Here is a 15088-nt window from a genome sequence, read left to right as displayed (position 1 = left end):
CCTTCCCCTCAGAAGATGCACAGCCGTGGTCGCTTTGTTCTGGAATGTCTAAGCCTGTGTGTCCCCGAGGGCCAGCACAGAGGAGAATGGTTTCCACGGCACCAAGGTGGCGGGACAGGTCTGCACAGGTACATCAGCACTGCAGTCACTCCGGACAGATTTTCAGTTTTCCTCCCAGCTGGCAGAAATACCACTCTTCCAGCTCCTAAAGCCCTTCCTGCTGCACACGCAGGACATGACAGATGTCGCCGGAGGTGAAACAAAAGGGACCTCTTCCAGAAAACGGAGCCCTCAGACTGAAACGAGAGGACAGCTGCGTGAGGAAGCCACGAGGACTGTCACGCCCTACAGGACCTAGGTGACGCCACCGCAGTCACAGGCCGCTGCCTGGGTAGCTCTGAGGACAGCCAAGGTGTGCCAAGCCCACAGGGTGCGGTGGCCACTCCAGCGCCCACCACACGGTCAGAACGAGGAGGGTCCACAGGTGAGCAAGCATGGGACCCGGGCCCACGTGCCCAGCACTCCAGGCAACCGGAAGAGGAGATGCAGCCCACACACACCCTTGTGCGGCTCTGCCCCGCAGCAGAGGCCTACAGGCAGCCCCACGGACGCGAGTGCAGACGGCTCGGTGGTCCATCTCCAGGGCGCCTGGGAGCCACGTGCCAGAACCAACGCGGAAGGGGTGGCGGCAGCGCGGCACCCAGAGTAAAAACAACCGACAAAGCGCTTACCTGCCAGGCCTCTGAGTCTCCTCCGGACCCTCCGTGGCGGCCCGGGGCGGGTCACCGCCCGCAGAGCACAGGAGCCCGGCCCTGCGCTGCCTCCCCGAGTCGCGCCGCAGCGCCCAAGGCCAGGGGATGGCAGAGCCTCAGCCCCGCGTGCCTGTGGACGGAGCGCAGGGGACACAAGCCCCCGCGCGGTAGCTGTCCTGGCCCACAGAGTGTTCGAGCCACATCCCGGGAAAGGAAAACGTGGTAACCCATGATCTCAGCTGCCCAGCAAAGCAGGCCTCCAGGCCTCGCCCCGCCCGCGTGGACGCTGGGCGTGGCCACGTGACTTCCGTGAGCCAATGGGATGCCAGCGAGCACAGCGCGGGCAAAGGCCCCAGGAGCACCTGCCAGCCCGGCTCGAGCCCCCAGCAGACAAGCCCCGCTGTGCTGCAGAGAAGCCGGGGTACTGACTGCGGGAACCGGGAGCGGGGCAGCGCGGGAGCAGGGGAGGCCTCCGTCCTTTCCGTCCAGCCCGGCTCCCCACTGAGCTCAGCCACAGGCGTGAGTCTGCGCCACGGAACAGAAAACTGTCGGCCACGGGACCAAAAGAAATCAAGTGTTTTAAGCCACTCAGTTTCGAAGCACTGTGTTACCCACACAGCAGATAACTCAAAGGGATCAGGGGATGGTTCGGGAACTTTCCACACCATCTTCAGACCAACTATAGCAGAGGAGTCGCACCCACTCACCCTGACAGAATGACTTACTCCAAGCGCAGTCATCAGCTGCAGGCTGCTGGTGTTAGGGGCCCCAAATGCCCGGGTCGGCTTTGCTCCACCTAGAAAGAAATCCTGTATCTTTCCACCAACAGCTGCCCCCCACCCCCCGCAAAAAAAAGCTCTGACCATCTTGCAGAAGGACGCATCCGTTGTTGAACCAGCGAATGCAGCCCGTCAAGACCGCCATCCGCTCAGCTCACGCACCGCCGCATGCGCAACACTGACGGTCGGTGCCGTGGACTCCCAGCGCCCGGGAGAGCCCGCAGGCTCCCTGGAGGGAGGGGAAGGAGCCTGGGAACAGCGAGGCAGGCTTGTGCGGTTTTTAATGAGTGGTAGACAATACGCAGGGGCTGTCATGAGGCAGTCAGTGAGTCACTCCCAATGGGCAATGATAACACTGCCTTCGATTTCACATCCCTTACCTCATTTAATTGGAACCACCACACCGTGCGGTGGGCAGGGCAGGATGAATTATTTATCTCCTTTGCACTGAGGGAGCTCGGGTGGTGCAGGGGTCTCACTGAGTAGGACCTCCATGAACCAGAAGTTCAACCCCTGGGCCCCCCGAGCCCCATGAACTGGACTGGGTGCGGAGTGGGTGCCAATGAAGGCCGCCGAATGGGAGGAATGCCCTTAGGCTGGACAAGTGTGGAAGCACTGCCCGTGCAGGGTGAAGGGATGGTCCTTGCCGAGTGTTTCTCACTGCGGTCCCCAGACCTCCTGCCTGTGCACCCCAAGACACTCTTTAGTGATGTGGACCTACAGACCAGGAGCAGGGCCTAGGGATCTGCATTTTATGCAACTCTTCGGTAACTGCGATGGTCAACCATATTTGAACGCTACTGCCCTAGAAGTCAACTTGCCAGATGGCGCAGTTTTCAAGTCGCCTGCCTAGTGGGTGGTGGAAATGGGACTGGGGACTCCGTCCAGCATTCTAGCTCGCTCGCTCCGCCGGGAGGTGGGACTACTTCCATTTTGGAAGGATGTGTGAGATGTGGACACACGGACAAGATGGGGGATAGAGCATCGGAGGCACCGGGAAAGAAGTGGGGGTGAAGAGCGCATTCCCGCTCCACCTGCGCTGCGCATCCCTCACTAAACAGCATCATTTCGAAGCGAAAACTCAGTAAATGGTCAGGGAACACCAATAAGAGTTTGGGTAATAACACTCTCCAGGCCTGGTTTGGATTTGGCCTCCTGTTTCTTGGAGGTGGGGAAATGTCGCTCTGGAGCATGGCAGGGTCCCCCCCACTCTGTCCTGGGATCTCGGGGCTCACCTGGATGGAGTCAGAGAGCAGACCCCGAGGCAGACAACCTGCCCCGAAGAGGACAGCAAGCTTCCTGGGTGTCCTGGTGTTGATCCCAAACGGGAGAGGGACCCCTCCCACCCCCTGAGGACGGGAATCTGCCCTGAGATGCAGGGAGGAAAGCTGTCAGCTGGCAGAAAGGGGAAAGGAAGACACAGGACTGGCTCCTCACCTTTGAGATCCGCCCGTTCATTTTCTAACCACCCCTTCCTACTCTTCGTGACAGACCTGGAGTCACTTCCGATCTGTATCAGAGGAAATGTGCTTCGTGAGTGTGCTCATAAGCAGACCCGGGTAATTCACTGTTTAATAATCAGCGTGTTTCTCCCTCCAGCTCACTAAGCCTCCCCCTCCTTCCTCCTGTTCTATTTTCATCGGTCGCTCCCAGGTGGGATTCTTTAAAGGGGCCCAGCAGGTTTGTCATCCTTTCCCTTTCCTTCCAAACAGCCCCATCAGCTGAGGGTGGGCCTTTTCCTCCTCGTGATTCAGAGTGAGGCTCCAAGCCGGGCTCTAGGGGCCAGAGGAGCAGATTCCGAGCAAGGGCACTGCCTCGGCAGCCCAGACAGTGGAAAGGCCAGACTCTGGCTCAGCAGATGCCAGCGCAGACCCTCCTGCCTGGAGCAGAGCAGAGACCATCTATGTCCACGAAGCCAGAAATAATGAGCCTATCCCTTCCACCCTGGCTGTCCTCTCAAGTGAGTGTGGAGAGGATTAAAGTGTCCTGATGATGCTGTTGTCTCGTCAGCAGCATCACCACCGTCATCATCGTGAATCAGGGCCTGTCAGGCCTGCAGGGCAGGTCTGGGCGCCAGGGTCTGAAGGAAGCATGATGGAGGAAGCACTTAAGGACCGAGGACCCCAGAGAGGGAAGAGAAATAAAAAAGAAAATTACTTGTGTGGTTTTTTAATAATGTTTTTTAAAACATGATTATTCTCATTACAAAAGTAAACCATGGTTACTGGAGAAATTTTCACAAACCTCAGCACTCAGAAAGAAAATGAAAATCTCCCTTAATCCCATCACACAGAGATCATTATTTACTTGTGGTTTCGGGACATATTTGTATCAGTCTTAATCTCCAAATCCAAGTGGGTACGAAATGTTACACGATTTTTCCCCTAGTCTCTGTGAGGCACTCCCCACCTCCCCTCCCCACCCCACCCCTCAACTGTTCCCCGGAAATGGTTCCAGTCTCAGCTCCTGGTCCACACCCCTCCTCACCCCGAGCTGCGCTAGGACAATGTGAAGATGAGCGGGGGCCATCCCGTCCATAGTCCTCTGTGTGGGTGTCCACTCCACCCAGCGCCTGCTGTTCTCTTTGCTTCCTAAAGGTCAGTCCTGCAGCCCACTGCCGCAGGGAGCCTCATTCCCATTTGATTGATTTGAGAGAGAGAAACATTGACTCATTGTTTCACTTACTGATGCATTTAATGGCTGCTTCTTGTATGTGCCCTGACTGGGGATAGAACCTACAACCTTGGCATCTAGGGATGATGCTCCAACCAGCTGAGATGCCCGGCCAGGGCTCATACTCTTCTTGAAACACTTTGGGGTCTTGGGAGCCAGAGAAAGCCAGCTACATCCTCTTGGGCACTTCCAAGCACACTTAGATGAGCTTGTGGGAATTATTCTTCCACTTCGCACCGTTGGGGCTGGGGAAGCCATCCATACTCTGAGGGCTTCTGCCTCAAGAATGACACCAAGGAAGGTGTTTATTGTTTCTCTCTCTTTACCTTCATCCTGGAAACTATCCAGGTTCTGTTATCCTTCCCAAGACAGACAGAGCCCCTCTCGGGGACACACCAACATCCAAGGTCTCCTTGTCTCCCCACCAATGCCCGTCTCCTCACCTCCCACCCTACCCTGACCCAGGACAGGGGAGACCTCCTCTCATGCAGAGATGGAACACGGGCCCCTCCCCGCGGCTGCCCTGTGTGGCGGAGCAGTACCTGCACTGCACAGGTGTGCCCCGCTGCGGGGAGGGCTTAGGACGGGAGATTCACATCTGCCCACACCCTGACAAGGAGAAGGCACCTTTCTACAATTCACCCAAGGTGCCATATGTGCCAGCCACAGCCCCACCCCGACTCACATCCTGTTCCAAACCTTCTATCCAGGCCTAGACTTTTGAAACTGAAAAAAAAGTCACTTGATTCCTTTGTTAGACTTGTGGTTCCTTCCTAGAGACAATCCGACTGTCATTTGCCTCAAGGAAGGGTCTCAGGTGCTGAAAAGCACCAGGGGGAGATCTTGGTCAATGCTCACACACACCCATGCACACACAGGCACACACTCACACACACATGTAGACTCCCAGCTCCAAATCCTTGGCTGGAATCTTTGAGGTCCGGGCCAGAACCTGGATTTGAAGCGCTCCGCACGTGAATCTGAAGGAACTAGGGAGAGGAGGGACCATGAGCAGGAACCAGGCCCCGTTCCTGCAGAAGCTGCCCCACTGCCCTCGGCCCCCTGGAGGGCGGGACCCTCGCTGCCTTTCTCGCCTGGGTGTGGGAACCCAAGCTCAGCCTCACTAGATGGCGGGCTGTCCGATCCCAAGATGCCCTTCACACCCCCAAGCTTCTCGTTTTCCCTATCTGGTTCCAGTTGAGATGCTGAGAAAATCCACTCAGTGCCATTTCTGGGGGAGTGTCATTTCAAAGTCTTCCTCTGGAAAGGGTCTGATGACTCTGAGTCACCCAGCCCACTTCGCCCACCTCGCAGAGAACTCATGGGCAGACCTTGAGGGGAGGGGGAGGCCCCTCCCCAGCAGTACTGGGGTGCAGGGACCACCTGTCTCCCTGGGAAACCTTCCAGGGTGGAGACACGTCGGCCTCAGACCTGGGAGCGGAGCCCCAGGGTGGGGAGCGCATGGGGTTTCCATTGCCTCAACATGAAATGGCAATGCTGATGGAGTTTCCAATTTAGGTTTTAAAATGCCACTGAAAGGCCAGCTTCATTTCTCTCGCTGAACACTTTTTAAAAATAATCTCATTTCCTCAAAAATCAGGCCCTGGACCTCCCTCCCTGTCAAGAAGTGACAGAGCGAAAAGGACATTCTCAGAAGTTTTCATAACCCACATGCTGCTGCTTCGGCACAGGGGCCTTTCTCTGCCCCGACTGCGCATGTGCAGGCCCCTCTGCCCAGGACGCCCCGCCCCCAAAGAGGTCACCGCCACGGGTAGAGGTGCAGGAAGGACTGGACGGACAGGAGAGCTGCCCCTAGACACTGGCCGAGGGATGGTTTGCAGCCGGGGTGACTGTCTCTGGGGTGGCACTTACCCTAACTGAAAACTACTGGGATCCCCAGGAGCTTTATGGGAGAGAAACCGAGTTGCTTTGTTGCTGCTGTGTTGGTTTTATTGTGTTTAAACTTTGGGAGAAAAAGAAAACAATTTTCTTTTATGGATTAGGAACAATGTTTTAGGAATAAATTTCTAATTATTCCTAACAGAACGTGCTCCCAATTTTTGTAAACTTAAATTTCCCTCCTCTTTCTGGTCAAAGATGGAAATCCACCTCTCTATTTTTTATTTAATTATATTTTATTGATTATGCTATTGCAATTGTCCTAATTTTCCCCCACTGCCCCCCTCCACCCAGCACCCCCCATGCCCTCAGGCAGTCCCCCACCATTGTTCATGTCCATGGGTGGTGCGGACAAGTTCTGTGGCGACTCCAAGGAAAGCCACCTGCACGCTCTAAGTGAAGGAGGGGAGGGGTGTGAGGGGTGGATGTTGTCAGAAACACACCATTCCTCTCTGACCCCTGTTATCGCCAAAAGTGACTTGGGTTCTGCAGGAGGCCCAGACCAGCTGCCAGGGGCCCCGTCCAGAAGGCAGAGACTTCTCTGAAGGACCTGTTTGCAGGCTGGACCTGGTCTTTGTGGGGCAGGGAGTTCGCTGGGGAGGCATGCCAGTCCATGCAGGCCCAGAACCACTTCGCTGCAATTCTGGGAAGTCAGGCCCCTGCCTGCCCATCAGAAGCCCAGCGCAGGGCAGCGTCTGGAGACAAGCCTGCGCCTGCTGCAGGTCCCCAGCCAGGCCCCTCGCTCCTGGGGCTGGCCAGAGAGCTCGCTCTGGAGGCAGCCAAGACAGGAGCTGATGACAGGAGCTGGTGACACCCTGTCCTGCAAGTTCCCAGCCCCAGAGCTTCTAGGTCTTTCTGGCTGGTGCTGCCCTTGGACACGGGTGGCCTGGACCACCCTCTAGGCCTCTCTTCCTGAGACTCCCAGTCCCAGCCCCAGGCAGCCCTGCAAACCACATTGCTGCCTCTCCACCCTGCTGCCTGATCCTGTGAGACACCACAGGCCTCCGGATCAGGGGTCAGAGGGCGAGGCACTGTTTCTAGGAGGGGAGCCCTGTTGTGAGTGCTCCCCTTGCAGAACCACCTCCCCCTCCCACCCGCCCTTTCTCAGTGACCCCACTCGGAGAACCTAGTACCAACTGCAGCCTCCGAGGGCTCTGGCTGCCCCTCCTCCAAGCCTACACCCGCCCATCACCACTTGGAAAATCTCTTCATTTCCGAGCCCGGGGCTGGCCTCCTGGCTGTTGAGTTCAAAAATGGTCATTCCAACATTCAACCTTAAATCTCCAACCACTACGGCTGCCAAAGCCATCTGTAAAAACAAAAACTAAAACAAAAACAAGGAAGAATGTGGCCAGGGGTGGCAGTTAAAAGAAAGGCCTGCAAGCCTGGGCTCCCTTGGTGTTCTCGGTGTTCTCGGGGACAGAGAAAGCCGTTCCACAGCCCCCCCCCCCCCCCGCCCAGCAGCCTCCCCCAACACACGGGGGTGGGGGGGGCCAAGCAGCAGCAACACACTCCAGCCTTCACACAGCAGCATTACGCTGCGGGTCTCCGCCCCAGCTTCTGGGTGATGCTGACTGGCTTAATAATAACTCCCCTGGAGTGCAGAATAAACAGAAATAGCTTCACCAAGTGCCATAGGCCAGTGCAGCAGTCTATGAAATCGAGAGGTGCTGATGCTCCCGGTCTCCCAAGTTTCCATTAGACAGAAGCCAAATGGCCCCTCGGTGGCAGGGAAGGCACCCCTGCCTCCCTCTCCCGGTCTCTCCGCAGACGGCTGGAGCGGGAGGCATGGGGGTCACTCAGCGACCGCGTGATGGGGAAGAGGTCGCTCCGGGGCCCCTGCCTGTGACCTCTGCCTGTCAAAGCCAACCTCTGAGCTCCTTTATAATCTTTTCCAAGATGTAAATGTGCAGGCACACAAAGCGCCCTTCATGGAAGGTCGCTCTGGCTTGTGTAAAAAGCTGTGTAAACTCCGTCTCTGCATTTACTCAGTCCGGCCTTGTTTCATTTCCTGCCCAGGGACATTCAGGGAACATGACCGCCCTCTTGGGGCTCTGAACATCTTTCGGAAAAGAAACAGTGCCCTCCCCACTTTGGAACCAAGCGACTCCCCCAGAAAAGAGCAAGATACCCCCTCTGACTTGACCAAATGCAAGGCAGTTTAATCCCATGCTCTTTGCCAAGTTTCCCTTTAAAAGAAGCAACTTAGGACCAGTGGACAAGCACAGGTGACAGAATCGGAGGCTCCCCTGTACCACGGCCTGGCTGTGTGACCTCGAGAGTGCCTCCACTTCTCAGGGCCCCAGCTTCCTCCATGGGAACAGGCGGGGGACAGCAGTGCCCCTCTCACAGGCAGCTGTGAGGGGAGCGGTCATGGCAAACTGCCTGCCTGAGTGGGTCTGCCCAGGTTCAAGTCCCAGCTCTACCATTCACAGGCTGCAAGACCTGGCCTGTGTTACGTCAGCAAAATTCAATGTGATGCTGGAGCAGCAGCTGCAAGGGAGAAACGGGCCACACCAGTCACTCCAGGTTCAGAGAGCTCCCCCCTCCCCCAAACCCCAGCATGAGCTACAGGGCAGGCCTCCCTGCCGCCGCCCGCACCCCACCCTCTGCAGAGGACTCCCGAGGACCCCACGGCGCCATACCCACTCCCTCCTAAGCCCTCACAGCATGTTTCCCGAGCAGGGCCAGGCACCGTGCACCCGAACCCCATTTCACAGTCTCAGATCCCACTTCGGACCTCCCTGCTGAGCTGCCCCAGCTTCCTGCCACTGCCTAGGGCCTCACCTGACCTCATGGGTGGAATGCAGCGACAGTGGGGACAGCAGAGCCATGTGACTCCCTAGGCAGACACATGGGAGGTCCCCAGGAGGGAATTCCAGGCCAGACCCTCCCCCCACACAAGCCCTACAGTCAAGCCCTACTGGGACACAGGGGGTTAGGGGCAGCAGGGGCCTCACCTGGACACGTCCCCTCCACCCAGCCCCCATGCAGACCCTCCCATGGCTGACAGTGTCGGTCAAGAGGCCTGTCCTGGTCTCATATCATGTCTCCTGGGATCCTGCTGGCTGCGTAAAATACTGTCTAAAATAGGTCCAACCTTAAGAGAAGGGGACACAGGCCACTCATCCAGGTGGCCCACTTCCAGGGCTGCTGCATCACCGCTCCATGGTGGCTGTCCTGGGCTACCAGGCATAAGCCTCGCCCACCTTGGAGCCAGCTTTCCCATCTGGGAAAGGAAGGGCTGGCCTGAGCAGCAGCCAGGCCTTGGGGCTCGAGGTCCGATGCCAGTGGAGCACCCTGGGCAGTCACTAGACCAAGGTGGGCAGAGCAGCCTTGCTGTGTCCTGCCAGGTCCTGCCGTTTCCCCACCCCATTCCCCACCTGCACATACAACACACAGCCCCTCCCAGTCCAGGGAGGTACCCAGAAGCCTGTCCACCGGACTATGAGGAAACCACCGGAGATGGCCTCTGGAGCTTGAGGGTGCCTCACTCCGCCAGCAGTCAGACACCCTGCAGGGTCAGCACACAGAACCATGACGCCAGTGCTGACAAAGAGCTCTCGGAGGTGTCTGTCCTGGGCCGAGCTGGGATTCGTGGGCATGATCTGTGACTCAAACTGGCCCTGCAGAGCTTGGCTGTTCACATCACAGTCACTGGGTGGCCAAGGATATGGTGTAGGGAGGGAGAGGGGAGTAACTGACTCATCTGCCCACCGCCTCCTCCAGCCAGGGCTCCCGAGCTCTCCTGTGCACGGCACCCCTTGACGGGGAAGGAAGACAGTTGTGAACTTGGCTGACCCTGCAGGCAGCAGGGCTGGGACAGGGTGGGGGTGAGGGTGAGGTGCCCAGGGTGTCACATGGAGGGGGCACACTCGCTCCCCACTGCACTTGCAGGACCTGGAAGGCAAGCACCTCCTTCTGTGCCATGCCCTCGGCTTCTCGCCTGCCTCCCGAGTCCAGCCCTGCCAGACAGGGGCAGTCCGGGGCGGCCGTATTTCTAGGGAAGTGCGGGCGCTGCCGTGGCCAGGGCACTGGTTCCTAATCTACCATTCTAGTTTGCCGGGACTGGAAGGTTTCTCAGAGGAAGTGAGGAGTTTGGACTCCTAGGAAAAGAGACCGCCCTTCTTTCTTCCTCTCTCAGTCCTGCTAACTGCTCCCCTCTGTGCTGCCCACCAAGCCCTTGCCAGGGCTGCTGAGGCAGGTGGGGCACCACCAGCCTCCCTGTTCCTCTTGCCCCTGTGCCAGAACTGGTCAGGCCAGGGGTCTGAGTGAGTGAGCTCATGGTGGGGGAGGAGAGCACATGTACCCTCAAGCCACAGCTAGAGAGCCATCTGGGCCCACCAACCAGTCCCAGCTTGCCTGCGAGTGCCCTGGGGCTTCCCTCCAGGCCACACGCCCTCCTGAGACCCAGCAGCCAGTGGGGCTCCGGGCAGACCAGGCTTGGCTGGGACGCGAACGTCGCGAAGAACGAAAGCAGGTGCCCATGCCTGGCTGAACCTTGTCTCCAAGTCGGTTGGCTGCCCACAGCTGTCTCTGGCGTCTCTGCTAAGTCTGTCTGCATTTCTATGTCCGTCAGTCTGTGACCCTGAGTTTTTCCTTCCTCCTTCCCTCTGTGGGTCCCTCTGTCTGTGAGTGCTATGAAGTTGGGCTGGGCGGTCACAGCCCTGTCCTCTCTCGCGCTCATTGGTTCCCAGCCACTCCCAGGGGACAGCCCCTGCCAGTTCCGCCCCCCGCCTCCCGCCCCCCCCCCCCCCCCCCCCCCCAATCAGGGCTTGCTCCAAGCCGCTTCTGCGCTCAGTCTCCTGCTCAAGACGGCAGCTCAGCGCCCGCGGGAGCGGGCAGGCTTGCCACACAACCGGCGTCTGGGCAGGATCGCGAGTCTGCAGCGCTGCTCCGAGACGCGGTGGCGCCGAAGACGCGGACTCCTTGCCTTCACCACCGTGCCCTGGGCATCCCGAGGGTGCCGAGCAGAGACCGGAGCTGCGGTCCTACTCACCAGGCACCTCTCGCCGCTGCTGCAGCCCACAGGAGCCCCGGAATGCGGAGCTCATCAGAGCTGGAGGTCTGAGTCAAGAGGGAGGCTGTAAAACCTCGAGACCGGGAGATTCGGTACCGCGGGTGGAGACGGAGAGACCCTGGGAAAGCCCGAGGGACACGGGCACGGAGCCGTCCAGCTGCGGTGAGCCCGGGCCCTTAGTCCGCCGGGAGGAGAGCTAAGCAAGGGCGCCACGGCCCCAAAGGCACCGACTGCCGGTCAGTAGCGCGCAGCAGGTCAGGAAGGCGCGCCATGGAGGCGCCCCGTCCGCGCGAGGCGCAGTGAGCGGGTCACCCGGGGTCCCGTAAGCCATGTACGGCGACGTGTTCAACGCCACTGGTGGCCCCGAGGCGGCGGTAGGCGGCGCGCTGGCCTTGGCAGCTACGGTCAAGGCGGAGGGCGCTCTGCCGCTGGAGCTGGCCACCGCGCACGGTATGCGGGACGGAGCGGCCGCAAAGCCCGACCTGCCCACCTACCTGCTGCTCTTCTTCCTGCTGCTGCTCTCCGTGGCGCTCGTCATCCTCTTCATCGGCTGCCAGCTGCGCCACTCGGCCTTCGCCGCGCCGCCCCACGACCGCTCGCTGCGCGACACCCGCGCGCCCTGGAAGACGCGGCCGGTGTAACCTCCCAGAGAGCCAGGGCCGGCGGGCGTGGTGTCCCGGTTTCACCACGAACAGTAGGTGTGAGCCGGACAGGGAGGGCCTGACCTCAGAGGATTGCCAGCCCTTGGGCACCCTGCGCCCTGACCCAAAGACCCTCCCTGACTTTGAGTGGCACCTGGGCGTAAAAGGAGTCGGAAGCGCCAGGGCTGCCCAGGGTCCCACTCCCAGTAGCCGCGGGGTACCAAGGTTCTAATCCCCTGTAAGTCTTTCTTCCCCGGGATAGCGGGTCCAGCTGGACCTTCCTGAACAGAGTGCCGCGGAGACATAGGAGCCTTCCTCGCTGTCTGCTGATAGCCTCACTTTGTGCACGGAACAGGCCGGCACGGCGAGCGCGTAACTAGCCGGGATCTGCCTGTCAGACTCGCTGGCCCTGTGGCTGTATTCCCGCGGCTACCCCGCCTCCCCCACTCTTTGGCACCGAGGACCCCCTAGGACCCGAGCCTGAACTTAGCCACTTTCTGTGGAATGATAGCGCTCGGGGACAGCTTGCCCCAAGGGAAGTGAGGGGACGTGGAGTTTCACTGGGCCCCACCCTGGTCCGAGGACCCAGTTTTCTCTGCAGGCACAGGCGGAGGGGAAGCCTGTGTGGAGGCACGGGGGCCCACCAGCAGCACGCACATCTCCAGGAGCCGCATTTCAGCAATAAAACCTCACCGAATTAGACCCAGTGCTGAGATCGCTCTGCTCATTGGTTGCGCCACTTTGGAAAGGGGGATGAGGGCTCGGCATCGGAGCAGCCTGAGGGCCAGCACAGTCCGCCGCCTGCCTCTCTGTGGTCCAGGGCAGTTTTCATGACACTCCCTCTTCTCCAGCTCTTCCCGCCCGTCAGTCCGGTACTTGCTCTGGAAAGTGTTTTTAGAGTTGGTCTCAAAGAGGACTTGCTGCCTCCTCTGCTGAAAAAAATTCCCTGAATCGGGGTTCCATGGAGACCTTCCCTTCTCTTCCCTGCCCTCTCCCTTGCTCTCAGCCTCCCTGGGCCTGAACCTTCCAAGAGCCATTTCTGGGCCAGAACCAGCTGGTGAAGGGTGGGCCCGCGGGTCAGAGGATGGGGGAGCTGCTCCCCACTTCTCCCACACTAGGCAGGAGGTCAGCGCAGAACACAGCCCAAAGCGATGGATGAGTAAACCTCGCCAGGAGGAGACTACCTTAAAGAACCCGAGCAAGGAAAGAAATGCTTGCAATAACCCTGACCATTTTTAAAGTGAACCTAATTCTGGGGACACTTCTTTATAGACATTTCAGATAGTTTCAGGAGTTACCTGGCTCAGGGGGGCACTAGAGTGAAAAGAATGTTTGGCTATAAAAATGACTTGGGAGATTACTGAATCCAGTGTTCTGAACCATTTGGGGGTCACTGGGGTGCTGAGAATCTGAAGAATGCTAGGGGCACCTGCCTCTGGCAGAATGTGCGCCGGCACACAATTCTGCAGACCTTTGGTGAGGGGCTGTCCGGCACGGAACCAGTCTAAGGACCCAGGCCGAGGCTGGGGAAAACACGTGCTCGGGCTGGAGTCTCAGCCACGTCACGGCTCCTCACCACCACTTCCCAGCCGGTGCCCAAGACCCTCGGGGCTCCTGTCCCAACAAACAGCAGAGAGGGGCAGAAGCATTTCCCCTGGGCTTAATTATCCATGTGCTGGAGAGCTGGCACCAGCCGAGCCATAATGGTGCTCATTCTGTGATGACCTCAAAGAACATTTTAGTTTTGTCTTTGGAAAGGTAGCCAGACCTCTCCAGCCTATAGTAGGATTACCCTGCTAATGTGTGTGACCCTCGACTGCAGAGGCACTGAATGGAACAAATGTAAGGAGGCAGGAGGACGCTGGCTGGGAGAATGAGGTTGCACAGTGCTGATGCTGGGGGCGGTGAGGGGTAGGGGCGGAGTATTCCTCTTCCACGTCTCCCCATGGCCAGGCCTGCAGGCAGTGTGCAGAGTGCTCAGAAGCACACGCTCTGGAGTCTCACTGTCTGACTTGGAACCCAGGCTTTGCTGCTCTCGGGCAGTGTGACCCCCTACAAATTACTTAATCCACCTTAGCCTGTTTCCTCATCTGTGGAAGGAGTATTATATCACCTAGCTCTACGACATAGTATTAAACAACACAGCCAATGTAACGTGCTAGTACCCCACACGCTAAAGAGAGAAGCTGGTCCCCAGATAGGATGTGGCCTCCCTGCCCACTGTGCCCACAAACAAATGCAAGGGGGAGAGAGGAGTGGACAACAGGCTCAGAGGTCCCCTGGCGTTCCTGGGCCAGAACCGGTTAGTCAGGGTGACCCAGCAGGTGCCAGGGCCCCTTAACACTGTGCTGGCCCCGAGCACGGAGGCCACAGCTCAAACATGCGGAGACAGAGACAGCCTGGAGAGCACTCCTCTGAAGTCTCTGCAGGGTTGCAGTGGCCTCAGCCACCAAAACCAAAGGCTTGACCACTTCAGGCGAAGAGATGTTTCTGGAAAAAACTCCTAGGTAACTGGGCCTACAGAATCGGAATCTAGAAACCAAGGGGGTCAGTGAGAGGAACTAGTCATCTGAGGTTCCGCTTTTTGTCAGCACTGTGTGACCCTGAATAACCTCACTCCCTTTTCTGGGCCAGTCTTGGACTAGTGAGTAGAAGGGGGCCCTCTCTCATGTTGGGCCAAGCCCCAGATTCTCCCCTGGCAAGCAGGAATGTGGCTGCACTTGCGTCTGTCCCCTCCTGCTGAGTGGACCGCAACACGCTAATCAGACACTAGATGGGTGTCAGGGAGGTGGGTCTCTACACACCTCCTCCTGCTGTCCCGTGATGCCTTGGAACCACCTTTGGAGAGCTGGGCATGGAGAGCTCACCTTTGGAGAGACGGGAAGGCTGAAAACAGGAAAGGGCCCATGACATTGGGTCTGGGCTGTGATACCCCTGGGAGCAGGCCAGAAGGGTGAGAGTCTATTTCTGATGGGCGGGGAGGGTCAGCGTGGAAGCGAGGGAAGGTGGTTGCAGATGCCAGGAAGCAGAGGAGGCAGCGTACTGTAGTGACTAAAAGCCTCAGTCCTGCAGTGAGGTAACCTGACCTTGGCCATCACTCTATGCCTCGATCATGTGGCTGCATGTGTGAGAGCCCCAGCCTCCTCATGTGTAAAATGAAGATAACAGAATACACTTCATGGGATTTTCGGCATTACATGAGGCATTGCAGGTAGTGTTTAGCTCACGTTGGACAAGTGGCTAGTGCTCTGAATGTGAGCTACCATTCATACTACCAGGACAACCACTCCAGAAGTGTCCTCAGGGACACACACAGCAACTGCT

The 15088-nt window shown here is 58.4% G+C and overlaps 1 protein-coding gene across 1 annotated transcript; it reads left to right on the top strand.

The window, feature by feature from the left end:
• The first annotated feature begins 11334 nt into the window (after nucleotides 1-11334).
• On the top strand, nucleotides 11335-12414 carry SMIM32 (small integral membrane protein 32). Its single transcript, XM_036014141.1, has one exon. The coding sequence runs from the start codon at nucleotides 11453-11455 to the stop codon at nucleotides 11762-11764; it is 312 nt and encodes a 103-aa protein (XP_035870034.1). The 5' UTR covers nucleotides 11335-11452; the 3' UTR covers nucleotides 11765-12414.
• The last annotated feature ends 2674 nt before the right edge of the window (nucleotides 12415-15088 follow it).

This window comes from Phyllostomus discolor, chromosome 13 (genome assembly GCF_004126475.2).
Source record: "Phyllostomus discolor isolate MPI-MPIP mPhyDis1 chromosome 13, mPhyDis1.pri.v3, whole genome shotgun sequence".
In the NCBI taxonomy this organism is placed as follows: Eukaryota; Metazoa; Chordata; class Mammalia; order Chiroptera; family Phyllostomidae; genus Phyllostomus; species Phyllostomus discolor.
This window is presented reverse-complemented; position numbering and strand designations above follow the sequence as displayed.

Bases quoted from the DNA above. Each gene is read 5' to 3' on its own strand.
- SMIM32 (XM_036014141.1), top strand. From the start codon at position 11,453: ATGTACGGCGACGTGTTCAACGCCACTGGTGGCCCCGAGGCGGCGGTA.